Here is a 17,689-nt window from a genome sequence, read left to right as displayed (position 1 = left end):
GGAATCCTCCATATTACCTTTTTAAAAGGGTATTTTTCTTTGTTTTCTTACAGTTTACAGTATATGTATTGTGGTTAGGGGTTGTTTCTGGACTGGAATGCCAGGTCCACTTTGACATTATGCTGAAGTTTTTCTAAATGGAAATTCAGTCCACCACTGTGTCTTGTCTGATGTACAAATCTATAGATGGAATCCTTGCAACATTCCCTATTTCTCCACTAAACCACTGGTTTGTTACTCATACACCGCATATCGTTGTAACAGGGGAGATGTTGTTTTTAGTTAGGCTATAGAAAATATAACAAGTAGTGAAATAACACAAACATTCTGAAAGCGGTTAAATATTTATTTCAAGAAAAATACACAGCCAAGCTGTCTTCCTCAGGGTATAAAGCAAAGTGTATGTATTTCACCAAGAGAAAATGAATGGCGCCAGACATCTGTATACCCAATGTGACATTTTATGCCTTTCCCTAACCTTAACCCAAACCTCAGTGAAGCAATACCTGAAATTAACCTAACATTAAGCATAATCAATAAAGTTTTTTTTCGGCCGGTTGAATATCCAATTCCTAGTCCTATACATTGGGACGAATTTCAGCATAGTTTTTAATGACAGTAGAGAAGCGAATGACTTTGACCTCTTTGGTTTTGGTCTTCTTGTCATCCCACTGGTACTCTGGAGACAACAGCTTGCTGGGCTTGTTGTAAAGCAGGTACCTGTTGAGGTGACTCTCCTCCTGCCAGGCAGCCTCGATGGAATTCCTCGCGTCCTCTTCAAGCTGGTTCCGACATACCTTTGTTAGTGTGTACACATCCTCCACGAACCCTCCGAACACAGCCCCGGTGTAGTAGTAGTCTCCCTCATCCATGGGGATGTAGGCTGTCGAGGCTGGGCGCCGTTCGTATGTGAAGTGGTCACGGGTCGCCTGGTAAAACCATGGGTGAATCACAGCAACCAGCCTGCCCAGAGACTCGGCCCCCCAGCGAGCATGGAACTTGCTGTCCACGTCCAGACAGAAGATGTAGTCGGCCTCCCTGCTGATCTGACGTTCGATGGCTGTCTGAATGGTCTTCATCTTCCGGGCTGATATCTCCTGCCAGCTGTTTGAACCTGGGACCTGGATCACACTCAAATGTCTCCCCTGAGACATGTTCACTGATGGAACATCGTCGGGACGATCAGTGAAAACGTAGTAGCGCACGTTGAAGTCGACCATGAAGTGCTTCTCTGCTGTTTCCAGGAAATCTTGGAGAAAGCGGACGTATCTGTCAGAATTTAAAGACACACAGGTAACTGACAAAATATAGGAAACATAAACATAAAGGGTACTTAATAGAGAGTTGGGCCACCACCAGCAACCTTGGGCCACCACCACCAGCAACCTTGGGCCACCACCACCAGCCACCTTGGGCCACCACCAGCAACCTTGGGCCACCACCAGCCACCTTGGGCCACCACTAGCCACCTTGGGCCACCACAAGCCACCTTGGGCCACCACCAGCAACCTTGGGCCACCACGAGCCACCTTGGGCCACCAAGAGCCACCTTTGGCCACCACCAGCCACCTTGGGCCACCACCAGCCACCTTGGGCCACCACCAGCCACCTTGGGCCACCACCAGCCACCTTGGGCCACCACCAGCAACCTTGGGCCACCACGAGCCACCTTGGGCCACCACGAGCCACCTTGGGCTACCACCAGCCACCTTGGGCCACCACCAGCCACCTTGGGCCACCACCAGCCACCTTGGGCCACCACCACCAGCCACCTTGGGCCACCACCAGCCACATTGGGCCACCACCAGCCACCTTGGTCCACCACCGGCCACCAGAACAGCTCTAATGCACTTTGGCAAAGATTCTACAAGTGTCTGAAACTCTGTCGGAGGGATAATTTGCTGTTTTGTTGATGGTGGTGGAAACACTATCTCAGGCTCATTTGGATTGAGATCTGGTGACTGGCATATGGTTTACATCGTTTTCATGCTCATCAAACCATTAGGTGACCACTTGTGCCCTGTAAATGGGGGCATTGTTGATCTGGGGGCATAGCCATGGTAGCAAAAAGAATGACTGAAATAATGGTCAGCCCAGCCTTTTTATACATGACCGTTAGCATAATGGGATGTTCATTGCTTAATTAACTCAGAAACCACACCTGTGTGGAAGCACCTGCATTCAATATATTTGTATCCCTCATTTACTAGTGTTTTCCACTATTTTGTCAGTTACCTGTACATAACATAAGGGTTTAAAACCTCTTACATCTAGACGTTCCGCTAGCGGAACACCTGCTCCATTATCCAATGGTGGGCGGGGCGCGAAATACAAACTCCTCAAAAATCCCAAAACTTCCATTTTTCAAACATATGACTATTTTACACCATTTTAAAGACAAGACTGTCCTTTATCTAACCACACTGTCCGATTTCAAAAAGGCTTTACAACGAAAGCAAAACATTAGATTATGTCAGCAGAGTACCCAGCCAGAAATAATCAGACACCCATTTTTCAAGCTAGCATATAATGTCACAAAAAACAAAACCACAGTTAAATGCAGCACTAACCTTTGATGATCTTCATCAGATGACAATCCTAGGACATTATGTTATACAATACATGCATGTTTTGTTCAATCAAGCTCATATTTATATCAAAAAACTTTTTACATTAGCATGTGACGTTCAGAACTAGCATACCCCCCGCAAACTTCCAGTGAATTTACTAAATTACTCACGATAAACGTTCACAAAAAACATAACAATTATTTTAAGAATTATAGATACAGAACTCCTCTATGCACTCGCTATGTCCGATTTTAAAATAGCTTTTCGGTGAAAGCACATTTTGCAATATTCTGAGTACATAGTCCAGCCATCACGGGCTAGCTATTTAGACACCCACCAAGTTTAGCCCTCACAAAACTCCGATTTACTATAAGAAAAATGTTATTACCTTTGCTATCTTCGTCAGAATGCACTCCCAGGACTTCTACTTCAATAACAAATGTTGGTTTGGTTCAAAATAATCCATAGTTATATCCAAATAGCGGCGTTTTGTTTGTGCGTTCAAGACACTAACCAAAAGGTAAATAAGGGTCATGCGCACGGGGCATATCGTGACAAAAAAATTCTAAATATTCCATTACCGTACTTCGAAGCATGTCAACCGCTGTTTAAAATCAATTTTTATGCGATTTTTCTCGTAAAAAAGCGATAATATTCCGACCGGGAAACCCTGTATACGTTCAAGGAGAGATAAAGTAAACATGGATCGGCCCGTGCACACCGTGCACGCCCATCCATTCTCATTGTCCACTGATCGACCACTTACAAAAGGCGCTAATGTTTTTCAGCCTGGGGCTCCAAAGCAACCAGTCAAATTTCTGCCGCCTTCTGAGAGCCTATGGGAGCGTTAGAAAATGTCACGTCATGCCAGAGATCCCCTGTTTTTGGTTAGAGATGATCAAGAAGTCAAAGAAATGGTCAGAGAGGGCCCTTCCTGTTTTGAATCTTCTCAGGTTTTGGCCTGCCAAATGAGTTCTGTTATACTCACAGACACCATTCAAACAGTTTTAGAAACTTTGGAGTGTTTTCTATCCAAAGCGAGTAATTATATGCATATTCTAGTTTCTGGGCAGGAGTAATAATCAGATTAAATCGGGTACGTTTTTTATCCGGCCGTGAAAATACTGCCCCCTATCCATAACAGGTTAAGGTGCCTTGCTCAAGTGCACAATGGCAGTATCAGGCTCCTGCGATTCTGATGCCAGAAACCCTCTGTAGCTGTATGGTCATTCTCATAGGACTGTATAGGACATACTCAACCGTTTCTGAACAGAAATTACAGTTTACCAGGAAATAAACAAAGTACAGTTATTCAAATCTTAGCCAAGCTGTGAATCATGACATCATGATATTGTATTACCTGCCATGTGACATTAGCTGGTTATGTCCTCATACACTGAGTGTTTTTTTGTTGTCTTGCCCATTCACCATCGGAATGGCACACATACACAATCCATGTCTCAAATGTGTCGAGGCTTAACAATCCTTATTTAACCTGTCTCCTCCCCTTCGTCTACACTGATTGAAGTGGATTTAACAAGTGACATCAATAAGGGATCGTAGCTTTAACCTGGATTCACCTGGTCAGTCTGTTATGGAGAAAGCACGTGTTCATAATGTTTTGTACACTCAGTGTAGTTTTAATGTTGTAAAAATATTGATAGTTTAACTTCCCTTTTGAATATTTGGGAAAAGTTGTACGATACTCACTTTCCAACGGCAAACACTGTGGTTGCTATGGTGAGGTTCATGGACTTGTAGATTATGTCGACGAGGTCAGGGTCAAAGGTTCCTTCCCAGACAATGGGTGCCAACCATGGGGTGACTGCCACCACATCAGTACGACTAAAGAAACAGAACAAGATCAAACCTGACTGTGTGGTACTGATTATGATCTCAATGTTTACAGATATACAGATCAAGCTGGAATGTGTTGTACTGATTATGATCTCAATGTTTACACATATACAGATCAAACCTGACTGTGTTGTACTGATTATGATCTCAATGTTAACAGATATACAGATCAAGCTGGAATGTGTTGTACTGATTATGATCTCAATGTTTACAGATATACAGATCAAGCCTGACTGTGTTGTACTGATTATGATCTCAATGTTTACAGATATACAGATCAAGCCTGACTGTATTGTACTGATTATGATCTCAATGTTTACAGATATACAGATCAAGCCTGACTGTGTTGTACTGATTATGATCTCAATGTTTACAGATATACAGATCAAGCTGGAATGTGTTGTACTGATTATGATCTCAATGTTTACAGATATACAGATCAAACCTGACTGTGTTGTACTGATTATGATCTCAATGTTTACAGATATACAGATCAAACCTGACTGTATTGTACTGATTATGATCTCAATGTTTACAGATATACAGATCAAGCTGGAATGTGTTGTACTGATTATGATCTCAATGTTTACAGATATACAGATCAAGCTGGAATGTGTTGTACTGATTATGATCTCAATATTTTTGCAATTAAAGGCCCATGAAAAGGTGTATATACGTGTGGTATACCAGGCTACACGCTGATGTGGAAGATAACAGTAATAAGTAACTAACATAAGATAACAACACTACTCACCCCACCAAGACACTGGGCTGCTTGTACAATAGCCTGGGAGAACAAAACGTAATTCATTACTTAATGAAGATATGGGCTGATGTTATTGCTCTCTCAAAAAAAGGTGCTAATACCAAAAAGGAGTTTTAACTTCACTGTAAGGGAAACCTTTTTTGGGCTGTGGAGAACCTTTTGATATCTGTTTTTTGGATAATAATTCATAAAAAAATGGAATAATAGGATAGTAGTTAATCTAGGTTGCTTTCAAAAAAAATGTATAAGGGTGGTTGCGATAATAGTAATTTCCGTGTAGTTTTTTAATCCACGTGGTTTCACCCTTGGATGTAAACATGAGGTTTGTGGAGAACTGATTTGGGGGGGTTGGTAATTAGGTAGTGGTGTGTTCTCCAGAGGCTGTGAGATTTAGTTACGTTAAGACTCTTTAAGTTAGAGTGATTGAGGTTTGTGTGTGGGGTTTTCTGTGGTCATTTTTTTTTTAAACAATGTTAAATGATGAAATGTCAGGTAGTGATGTTACGTTTGATACTGGAGCTCTGTGGCAGTACCCGTCCAGAGCTTCCGACGACAGTGCCCCGTCCAGAGTGTCCGACGACAGTACCCCGTCCAGAGCTTCCGACGACAGTGCCCCGTCCAGAGTGTCCGACGACAGTACCCCGTCCAGAGCTTCCGACGACAGTGCCCCGTCCAGAGCTTCCGACGACAGTGCCCCGTCCAGAGTGTCCGACGACAGTACCCCGTCCAGAGCTTCCGACGACAGTGCCCCGTCCAGAGTGTCCGACGACAGTACCCCGTCCAGAGCTTCCGACGACAGTGCCCCGTCCAGAGTGTCCGACGACAGTGCCCCGTCCAGAGTGTCCGACGACAGTGCCCCGTCCAGAGTGTCCGACGACAGTACCCCGTCCAGAGCTTCCGACGACAGTGCCCCGTCCAGAGCTTCCGACGACAGTGCCCCGTCCAGAGTGTCCGACGTGTCCGACGTCTCCAGTCTGGTATGTGGGGCTGGTTTTCAGTGTTCTATATTAAAAGTTAACATGAGCACTCAACCAGCTGCACCTTGGTCCCTTTCATACGACGACCGTTAAACCTGCATCGAAATCGCTAAGCAGTTTATTTTGAAGCAGTGTGCCGATGCTTGTATCGCTTTATCGTAAACATGTGTTCAATGACGTCCAAAGCTTCGAAAACAACCACCTGATTGGTTTGGTATTGGTTTTGGTGGAAGACCAAAAGTCTGCACTACGGCGTGTGCCACTTCATTTATAATCATTTGACGATTAAACGATGAAATGTTTGTGGAGGACTGATTTGGGGTTGGTAACTTTTGACTAGTAATTCATTTGATTAATATTACGGTGTTTTCTATTCCATGAAAAATGAAAAAACCTCTGGGTTTCTGTTAGGATGGAACGGAAAATGTGGCGCTGTACAACGTGACGGTCGGCAGTTCAGTACTGGGCTATTTAGCTAAAGAATCCCTGTGTAGTGCGGACAGGAAACCGGGGTTCAATTCCCTGACGGGGAAGAAGGAGTAGGCTGTCCTTGTAAATAATAATTTGTTCTTAACTGATTCCATATGTGTTATTTCATAGTTGTGATGTCTTCACTATTATTCTACAATGTAGAAAATAGTAAAAATAAAGACAAATCCTGGAATGAGTAGGTGTGTCCAAACTGGTACTCTAAAGCTACATTCAAATCTTTTAATTTGACAAGTTAATTAATTTAACTCGTACATTTCTTCCCAGTATGTCTTTAGTCTTTTGGCCCGTTGTCATCCCATCCCTCCTGACAGTCCCACTGCATGCTTCCAGAGGGAGGAGAGAGAGGATTGGACTGAACTTCAAAGATAAGAGAATAATGAATCTCAGCAGCGTGCCACCAAATCTGCCTTTACTCTTTTGGACAGTAATGGTCATTTTCTTGTAGTTGTGGTCTGCTTTTTTGTATTTTGGACTGTATGTATGGCCTACATACTAGTATAGGCCTATGTAACTGTGTCATGTTGGTGCAATATTTGAAATTAGTTTTCAACTGGGAAGCCATTCCTCTTGTGGCTCCTTTGTCTCTGTGTCCAATTGTTTGCATTGTTTGCATTGTGTGTGTGTGTGTGTGTGTGTGTGTGTGTGTGTGTGTGTGTCCAGACATTGTCCAAATAATTGTATTCATTATGGTGGAAAACTGCTCCTATCTCCTAATCTGAGATGCTTTGTGGACAGAGTTGATCTTGCTGCTGCTGTCTCTCACCTGGCCAGTTGTGAAGGGCCAGTTTACAATGCCCTTGACCTGCTACGTCCAGTATGGGAAGGGAGCTCACTGAAGGAGTTACGACATTTACAGAGTTTGTTTCTGAGAGAGGGCTGTGAGATGATGTGCTTAATGTCACCAGCAGGGAATTTGTAACAAAGTGTTATTTTTTGGTGTATTTATTTTGCATTACAGTAATGTAGATTTGTAAAATGTGTCAACTGTAATGATCTTACAGCAATATTGATCCCTTTATATTCATTTATGTTATTCCCCACAGAGAAGATGAGGATTCCCCCCCCACTGCTGTCTCTAATGCTGCCTGTACTGAAGGTTCAACCTCCATCACTCCACAAAGACCCCAGTCCTCTTCCACTACCCTCACCGCGGGCACTGGCACCACTCCCCTCTCAACCAGTTCATCTCAACCCTCAGTTTCCTGTAATCCACAATCAGCTCCTTTGTCTTGCTGATGTTGAGGGAGAGGTTTTTGTCCTGGCACCAAACTGCCAGGTTTCTCTAAGCTGTCTCGTCGTCGTCAGTGATCACCGCCGTGTCATTGGCAAACTTAATGATGGTGTTGGAGTCATGTGCAGCCACGCAGTCCTGGGTGAACAGGGAGAACAGGAGAAGGCTAAGCACACACCCCTGAGGGGCCCCCGTGTTGAGGCTCAGCATGGCGGATTTGTTTTTGCCAAACCTCACAACCTGGGTGCGGCCCTTCAGGAAGTCCAGTGGTCGATTTCAGAGGGTGGTGTTTATTCCCAGGGTCCTTAGATTAGTGAGGAGCTTGGAGGGCACTATGGTGTTAAACACTGAGCTGTAGTCATTGAACAGCATTCTCACATAGGTGTTCCTTTTGTCCAGGTGGGAAAGGGCAGTGTGGAGTACAATAGAGATTGCGTCATATATGGATCTGTTGGGACAGTATGCGAATTGGAGTGGGTCCAGGGTGTCTGGGATGATGGTGTTGATCTGAGCCATGACCAGCCTTTCAAACGATTTCATGGACACAAATGTGAGTGCTACGGTGCAATAGTCATTTAGAAGGAAAAGGGGATACTTAGTCGGTTGTACAACTGAATGCATTCAACTGAAATGTGTCTTCCGCATGTAACCCAACCCCTCTGAATCCGAGAGGTGCGGGGGCTGCCTTACTCAACATCCACATCATCGGCACCCGGGGAACAGTGAGTTAACTGCCTTGCTCAGGGGCAGAACGACAGACGGCTTAACTTGGCGTTCTTGGGTACGGGGATTATGGTGGTCTGCTTGAAACATCTGGACATTACAGACTGGGCCATGGAGAGGTTGAAAATGTCAGTGAAGATACTTGCCAGCTGGTCAGCGCATGCTCTGAGTACACGTCGTGGTAATCCATCCCGGTCCTGCAGCCTTGTGAATGTTAACCTGTTTCAAGGTCTTACTCACATTGGCTATGGAGAGTGTAATCACACAGTTGTCCGTAACAGCTGGTGCTCTCATTCATGGTTCAGTGTTGCTTGCCTCGAAGCGAGCATAGAAGGCATTTAGCTTGGTTGTTAGGCTCGCGTCACTGGTGCAGCTTGCGTCTGGGTTTCCCTTCGTAATCCGTAATAGTTTCCAAGCCCTGCCACATCTGACGAGCAACAGAGCCGGTGTAGTAGGATTCAATCTTAATCCTGTATTGATGCTTTGCCTGTTTGATGGTTCGTCTGAGGGCTTTGTGAGATTTCCGGATTAGTGTCCCACTCTTTGAAAGCGGTAGCTCTAGCCTTTAGCTTAGTGCAGATGTTGCCTTTAATCCATGACTGTTGTTTAGGATATGTACGTACGGTCACTGTTGGGACGACGTTGTCGATGCATAATCCAATCGGTGCAAAACAGTCCTGAAACTTACTGTCAGCTATGGACAACTTCCGTATCGCTGGTACATCCTATTTGAGTTTTTGCTTGTAAACAGAAATTAAGAGGATGGTGTTATGGCCAGATTTGCCAAATGCAAGGTGAGGAAGAGCTTTGTATGTGTCTCTGTGTGTAGAATAGCGGTGATCTAGAGGATTTTTTTGCATGTTGTCTGTTGATAAATGGATTTCGTCTGCTTGAGATTGGAGTCTGCGGTTTGATGGCTGGTCTGGTGGAATAGTTAACTGTTTGTCTGTGTCCTTGTGTTTGGGGAAGGGGTTGGGTCTGGGCTGGCAGTTGCTGGGTGGAGCTGGTATTTGTAGTTGGCCTGTATCCTTGTGTTGTGGGAGAAGTGGGATCTACTGTACCCCAATGAGTGAAAATACATTTCCAAAAAGTATCTAATCCCCCCCAACCCCATACCCGCTTCAACTTTACCCCCAACACTTTTAGAGTGATCTATTTACATGCTGGTAACAGATAGTCATGTAGCGTTAGTAAGACTTTGATCAGGACTAAGTGGCTGACATGATCTTCACCGACCACAATGAGAATAGATTGTGTTTGTGATGTATCATTGCTTATCAGACAATTTCCATCACATAAATATTCTTACAAATCAGATGTCTGCAGCATCAGAGGATATCATTATGTTTAAATGTGCAAGAGATTTTCATCCATGTGGATAAAAAAACTACATTAAAATTCCACTAATTGTTTTGTTCTAGAAATTGTTGCTGATGTACTCAGAGCCAGATTCATTGCGGTGAAGAAACTAACGTCCATGGGCGTGGCGTAGAGTTTGGCCAGGAGCATGGAGTTTGGCTAGCCAGCCAAATGGTTAATGGATGGTACAGTAAAATACTGATACGCACCTTTCTGGAGAGACGATGTTCTGTACTCTGCTCCTCAATATGGGCTTACTCAGGCTGTATGAATAGAAAGACATAGTACAATGATTAATGACAGCTATGGCTGTACAGTATACATAATACACATACAGTATCTGTGTAGCTCTTAGTGATGGGCACCGATATGGAAACTCTATATCGATGTCAGTTGCATTTTTTTCAAACTGATATTAATGTCATATCGATTTTATGAATAACCAATTTATACATCATATTGGTTTTATGAATAACCAATTTATACATCATATTGGTTTTATGAATAACTAATTTATACATCATATTGGTTTTATGAATAACCAATTTATACATCATATTGGTTTTATGAATAACTAATTTATACATCATATTGGCTTTATGAATAACCAATTTATACATCATATTGGTTTTATGAATAACTAATTTATACATCATATTGGCTTTATGAATAACCAATTTATACATCATATTGGCTTTATGAATAACCAATATATACATCATATTGGTTTTATGAATAACTAATTTATACATCATATTGGTTTTATGAATAACCTGAGAGTGTGCTAGCGAATCCGATGCCTCTTCCATAGAGCTAAAAACCATTGATGTTACAGATGCTGTGAGACATGCAAGCTGAGAACGGATCAAAGACTGTTGTGTTCTGGACAAACAATTTCCTCTATGTTTTTTTATTTAAATTCCAAATAGAATAGCAGCCTTTATGAGAATTATAATAGTTATAACATTGTATCTAAAGATGATTAAAAAACTAAATCCATCCTGAACACTTAACTAACTCTCCCAACTTCACACACACACACACACACACACACACACACACACACACACACACACACACACACACACACACACACACACACACACACACACACAGGAGGGGGAAGCGGCAGGAGAGGGAGAAAAATATTATAAAGTAGAGAATCCCACACACGTGCAGAAGGTTAATTTGTTTTGCCACCAGGAAGAAGAGTCCGATGTTTTCAGCAACTCAGCCAATCAATTGGGAATAACATTGCAACTTTGTTAATGTTTCATTGTCTGTTCACTTCCATGGCTTTGTGAAGTCCAGACAACTGCATGCTGATTTCCCATCAGGACAACTGGGAATCTTCTGTCGGCATAACTTTATTTCAACAAACATAGTTGTTAATGGATAGTTCATGGATAGCCTACTCACAGACACAATGAGACAACCAATACATGATGCTTTAACCTTAATACACATTGGAAACTGTTGAGCATGAAAAACCCAGCAACGTTGCAATTCTTGACACAAACCGGTGAGCCTCTCACCTACTACCAAACCCCGTTCAAAGACACTTAAATCTTTTGTTTTTTCCATTCACCCTTTGAATGGCAAACATATGCAATCCATGTCTCAATTCTCTCGAGTTTTATAAATCCTTCTTTAACCTGTCTCCTCCCCTTTCATCTACACTGATTGAAGTGGATTTAGTAAGTGACATCAGTAAGGGATCATAGCTTTCATCTGGATTCACCTGTCAGTTTATGTCATGGAAAGACACAGTGTCCTTAATGTTTTGTACACTCAGTGTGTAAACGCAACATGTGAAGTGTCGGTCCCATGTTTCATGAGCTGAAATAAAAAATCTCCGAAATGTTATTTCTCTCAAATGTTGTGCACAAATGTGTTTACATCCCTGTTGGTGAGCATTTCTCATTTGCCAAGATATCCATCCACCTGACAGGTTTGTCATATCAAGAAGCTGATTAAAGATCATTACACAGGTGCACCTTCTGCTGGGGACAATAAAAGGCCACTCTAAAATGTGTAGTTTTGTCACACAACACAATGCTACAGATGTCTCATGTTTTGAGGGAGTGTGCAATTGGCATGCTGACTGTCCACCAGAGCTACTGCCAGAGAATTGAATGTTCATTTCTCTACCATAAGCCGCCTCCAACGTTGTTTTAAAGAATTTGGTAGTATGTCCAACAGGCTCCAAGTGTGAGCCAAGTCAGGAAGAACTGGTACTCACTAAGCAAGTAGTGTGATGTCCGATACACACATATGGTTTTGATTGAGTATTGTAGTTTGTTAAACCATTTTTTCACAATGTGAAAACAACCAAACCAAATGGGAAAAATACTATGGAACAAATAATCAAACCTTGATTTCACTATAGCAAACAAACTGTAAGAAAATGCCCCTTTTTATGCATGCCATTGTGATAACAACAGACTGATCCAAATTGCTAGTTGGGTCATGGGGTTGGGAATTACCGATGGTCTGGGTTTGTTGGAACCAAAGCTAATGGTTGTTGGTTTGCTCTTAGTGGGACTATAATCTGTTGGTTTCATCCAGTTGAACCTCTGAACCAGTTTGAAAGCAATGGGAAGCTTGTTGATGGCCCATCAGCAGGCCGTTAAGTATGCTACGTTGAAGGACTATGAGATGGTTTTGTTCCTCCAGGAACAGTCATGTATGCTCTTTTTCATAATAGTGTAGGGCAGTGCTTCTCAATTATTTTCTGTTACGCCCCCCTAGGAAGAAGTAAACATTTCGTGCCCCCCCAACTCTCCGCCGCGACTGTAAATAGTATAATTTGTCTATAAAATTGTTATAAGTACACCTCTGCATAATATTGTATCCTTATTAACATTAAAGAAAAAGAAAAAAGAAAAAAATATAGATCAACTTACAACAAAGAATAACTTTATTAACATTGTTTTTTTTAGTTTGTAACAGAAAAGACTTCAAGTGCATCAATTTGCCTGAAATGTAAAAAAAAATTCAACCCTTATTTACCCTGTAAACATTTTTTGACCATTTGATACTGAAAAATAAAATATCAATAAATAATAATAAATTCAAATTGATCAGCAACATTAACTCAGGAGCACAATATATGAAACATTTTGACCTATAAAACAAAAATGAATAAAACAATTTGTGCTGATTTTTTTTAAATCAAAATGAGGAAGTCAGGATTAATGGCTACAATGAGCACGTTTTGCAGAGCACAGCTTTTCGAAGTGGGGTTTGAATTATGATACATGATACTGCAACTCTCAGCTCCTGCTCAATGTTTAGCTGGTACCTGTACTTGGTCTTCAGTGCAGCAACAGCAGAGAAGCCAGTCTCACAAAGATAAGATGTTGCAAAAGGAAGAAGAATGCCCCTCTGCCCTAAGAGTGGATACTGCCTCTCTACACTCAGCCAGAATTCACTCAGTCGCTGTGATGTGAACCTCAGTCTCAATGTGGAGTCAGACGTCATATCAATAAACTGGTCCTCAGTTTTTATTTTTGCAGCACTTGCGTCGTCCAGCATGACAGAGACCATGTCTAATGCTGCAGGCAGTATCAGCTCCTCTGCTATGCAGTGGGGTTTTTTGCACTGAGCAGTTTGGTTCGCCACCTTATATGATGCTAACAGTGCTCGCTGGTTTACTGAAGTAGCATTCACAAAGCGGGACGATTGTTGACAATATTCGGCACGTTTTCGCTGAAAAAACTCAAGCGGCTTATCAGCGTGATTGGGGTGTAATGTCTTTAAGTGACGCCTTAATTTATTTGTCTTCATGCTGTCCGCTGCCAACATTTTTAGACACAGTAAACATACCGGTCTTTCCTCGTCTCCCACCGTAGTCACAGTGAAGCCAAGCGCTACATACGCTTCGTCATATTTCCTCGTCTTAGCTTTCGGGAGACTTACGTTTGTCTCATTATCGCCGTCTCTCTCCGCCTTTCTTTTCATCCCTGTTAAATATGTTTCCATGGTGTCTCTTAAGGGTTTGTTATCTGCACTTCATATCTCCTGCTCTGTGCTGTGTGCTCTTGTTCGGTAAAAAAAAAAAAAACTACTCCCCGCTGCAAGAAAAAGCATGTTCCCCGGGGTCACACGCCCCCCCTGGCATCGCTCCGAGCCCCCCCAGGGGGGCGCGCCCCACTATTTGAGAAGGACTGGTGTAGGGTAACAGCAACAATGAACCAATATCACAATGTGTCTTGTTCACATCCTTATTGGTGCTCACCATTAGTAACTGTGTACAGTACATCTCTGTTATCCTGTGTGGGCTAGGGGGCAGTATTTTCACGGCCGGATGAAAAACGTACCCAATTTAAACAGGTCACTACTCTGGCTCAGAGACTAGAATATGCATATTATTAGTAGATTTGGATAGAAAACACTCTGAAGTTTCTAAAACTGTTTGAATGGTGTCTGTGAGTATAACAGAACTCATATGGCAGGCAAAAACTTGAGAAAAATCCAACCAGGAAGTGGATTGTAGTTTTTCAAGACTGGGCCTATTCAGTATACAGTGACTTAGGGTTCAATTTGCACTTACTAAGGCTTCCACTATATGTCAACAGTCTTTAGAACGTGTTTCAGGCTTTTGCAGTCAACAGAGAGCGATCAAGACCTCCTGGAGTCTGATGACCGAGAGAATGACAGGCCACAATTACGCGCATTCACGTGAGGAGGTAGCTGTGTTCCAAAACGTTTTTCAAGACACTGGAATCGTCCGGTTGGAATATTATTGAAGTTCTAAGTTAAAAAGGCCCTAAAGATTGATGTTTTACAACGTTTGACATGTTTCGACGAACGTAAATATAACTTTTTGTCGTGAAATTTTCGGTGCGCTTCCTACATTTGGAGTAGCTTACTGAACGCACAAACAACAAGGAGTTATTTGGACATAAATTATGGACTTTATCGAACAAAACAACATTTATTGTGTAACCCTAACCCTTTATTGTGGACCTGGGATTGCTGGAAGTGCCTTCTGATGAAGATCATCAAAGGTAAGTGAATATTTCTAATGCTATTTATGATTTTAAATGACTCCAAAATGGCGGGCATCTGTATTGCCTGCTGTTGTTTTCTGAGCGCCGTACTCAGATTATTGCAAAGTGTGCTTTCCCCGTGAAGCCTTTTTGAAATCTGTCACAGCGGTTGCATAAAGGAGATGTTCATCTATAATTCTTTGAATAACAGTTTAATATTTTATCAACGTTTATGATGAGAATTTTTGTAAATTGCTGTGCTGATTCACCGGCAGTATTGGAGGCGAAATATTTTCTGAACGTCACGCGCCAATGTAAAATGCTGTTTTTGGATATAAATATGAACTTTATGGAACAAAACATACATGTATTGTGTAACATAATGTCCTAGGAGTGTCATCTGATGAAGATCGTCAAAGGTTAGTGCTTCATTTCGCTGTGTTTTGGGTTTTATTGACACATGTCCTTGCTTGGAAAATGGCTGTGATTATTTTTGTCTATGTACTCTCCTAACATAATCTAATGTTTTTCTTTCGCTGTAAAGCCTTTTTGAAATCGGATAATGTGGTTACATCAAGGAGACGTGTATCTTTAAAATGGTTTAAAATAGTCGTATGTTTGAGAAAGCTGAATTATGACATTTTGTTGTTTTTCAATTTGCCGCCCTGATATTTCACTGGCTGTGTCCCGCAGGTGGGACGCTACCGTCCCACCTAGCCCATAGAAGTGATGTCATCTCTGAAAATGATCTAACGGGTAACATTAAGGAAATAGAAAGGAGTGTTTATTAAAAGTATCAAGTACCATGACTTGTTGCGAGAATTTCTCAGTTTATATCAACTAACCAGGTGTTCCTCTGGTCCTCATCAACTGGGATATGTATTTTGGAAGTGTCAAACCAAACCCTGTGAATAAGAATCAATCAGAAAATCCATATCACATTATAGCTTCATTAGGGTGTAATAAATTAACAGAAACTTGAGCTTACATGTTTTGCCTTTCATTGAAGTGGTTGAAGACCACATACCTTTGGGGAGAGAGGAGAGAATCAGTTCAAGTCTGTCATGGAAACCCTTTCAGCCCACTATGCTATGAAACCACACGCTATTACAGAGACTGACATTATCCAAGGATTTAGGAACATCATAGTTTTCCCTAAATATTGCAAATCTTTGGAAGATACTATCTTTATTAAGACCAGAATTATGCTATTTACACTTTGTAGTCAACTTTGGCCCTTGAATCAATGTTTGACTAATATTGATGCCACAGGATGATTTCAACCAGTGAAGTTGTTTTTCTGGTTCAGATCCTCTATAAGGTGGGTATTGCAAGTATACTTTAAGGTGGGACAAATTAGCACGCAAAGTACACTTAGTTGACATGAAATAGTACAAAAACACTACTTGAATTCTACTTTAAATGTAGGTGTCCCAAAGTAACACCATTTAAGTAACATTAAATACATGCATAGTATATAAAAATACAATCATGAAAAGTATACTGACATAGTACACCAAAGCTAGATAAAGTGCACCTTTAGTGTACATGGGATATGCTAGCGACATTACTATTTGCAATTATCTTTCAGTGCCACTACAAATTCACCGAATGTATATAGAGAACACTCAAATAAAATCTTTCAAGTACAGTTTAAGGTGGGTATTACAAACACTTTCAGGTGGGTCAGTATACTTTACATGAAATTGTACTATAACATCACTTTAATTCAACTTCAATTTATTTAGTACAGATTTAGCTGTTCCAAAATAACACCATTTACATACACACATAGTACATGCATAGTAATTACATAAAATATAGAAAAACACATACCCCAGAAGCAAGAAGATTCCAACAATGATAAGGAGAACAAACTGCTTTGCATTTGAACTGAAACGCATTGTTCTTCCAATAGTGTCAGCAAATATTTAGTTTATCCTACACTAGAAGCAATGTCCAATCAAATGAAGATATCTCAAATGAAACTAGTGGATCTAATCAGCACGCCTAGTCAAATGAGGAGGAGGAGCCTCAGCCCTTTGAACTGTACCTCCATGGACATATACACACATCACCACGGTAACCCACACCCAAACCAGAAATAACCTGAAAATAGAGTCCTTTACCAACCAACCCTAACCAGTTGTACATGTAGTGTCCATCCAAATAAGAAAGTAGAGTCAAATATGACCAAATAAGGTCAAATAAGGTAAAATAAGGCCTCATATTTAGCTTAAATTAGGATTCCTAATGATCTACTCTTCTCGGGGACCAAACAGGAAACAACAACAAATACATAACCTACATAATATACATAGCACTAAATTTACATTACAATGTAGTCATTTAGCAGACACTCCCATGGATTGGCAACAAGTGTAATATTAAATAACTCTTTCAACAGTAAGTAAATCCTTGGCGAGAACTTAGGTCCTAGTTAAAGTTATTTGTTGTAAGTTAAAAAGTCAGATATCAAATGTACATTCTGTCCTTTGTTTGCAAATACAGGTTTCTCTATCTGGTGATCTCTCCCTTAACCCAGTCTCAGGGGCTCTTAAAGGGACAGACACCCATTTAACATGAACATCACATCCCTCCTAACTTCTCAAAGACAAAACCTTTTGGACATTTGTTCAACAGCAGTAATAATAATAATAATAATAATAATAATAAATAGATGGTAAAATGTACATGAAGTACAATTTATGAGACTTGCT

The 17,689-nt window shown here is 41.4% G+C and overlaps 1 protein-coding gene across 2 annotated transcripts; it reads right to left on the bottom strand.

Moving 5' to 3' along the window:
• Positions 1–325: 325 nt before the first annotated feature.
• On the bottom strand, positions 326–17,154 carry LOC115183718 (globoside alpha-1,3-N-acetylgalactosaminyltransferase 1-like). Of its 2 annotated transcripts, XM_029744790.1 has the most exons (8): positions 16,806–17,154; positions 15,958–15,996; positions 15,815–15,874; positions 10,185–10,238; positions 5,182–5,214; positions 4,281–4,415; positions 4,151–4,159; positions 326–1,269 (listed from the first exon to the last, which is right to left on the bottom strand). In XM_029744790.1, exons 1-8 carry the CDS (start codon positions 16,871–16,873, stop codon positions 579–581), a joined length of 1,089 nt encoding a protein of 362 aa, XP_029600650.1. In that variant the 5' UTR covers positions 16,874–17,154; the 3' UTR covers positions 326–578. The 2 variants fall into 2 exon arrangements, with proteins under 2 accessions (XP_029600650.1, XP_029600651.1); XM_029744791.1 differs by lacking the exon at positions 4,151–4,159 and having other exon boundaries at positions 16,806–17,094.
• Between the last annotated feature and the right edge of the window lie 535 nt (positions 17,155–17,689).

This window comes from Salmo trutta, unplaced genomic scaffold (assembly GCF_901001165.1).
Source record: "Salmo trutta unplaced genomic scaffold, fSalTru1.1, whole genome shotgun sequence".
Classification (NCBI taxonomy): domain Eukaryota; kingdom Metazoa; phylum Chordata; class Actinopteri; order Salmoniformes; family Salmonidae; genus Salmo; species Salmo trutta.
This window is presented reverse-complemented; position numbering and strand designations above follow the sequence as displayed.

Excerpts from the sequence above, each read along its gene's own strand:
- LOC115183718 (XM_029744790.1), bottom strand. The coding sequence starts at position 16,873 with ATGCGTTTCAGTTCAAATGCAAAGCAGTTTGTTCTCCTTATCATTGTT. Across the intron at positions 15,997-16,805 it reads GGAATCTTCTTGCTTCTGGG|GTATGTGGTCTTCAACCACT; the intron begins GTATGTGTTTTT and ends CTCTCCCCAAAG. Across the intron at positions 5,215-10,184 it reads AACATCGTCTCTCCAGAAAG|GCTATTGTACAAGCAGCCCA; the intron begins GTGCGTATCAGT and ends TTGTTCTCCCAG.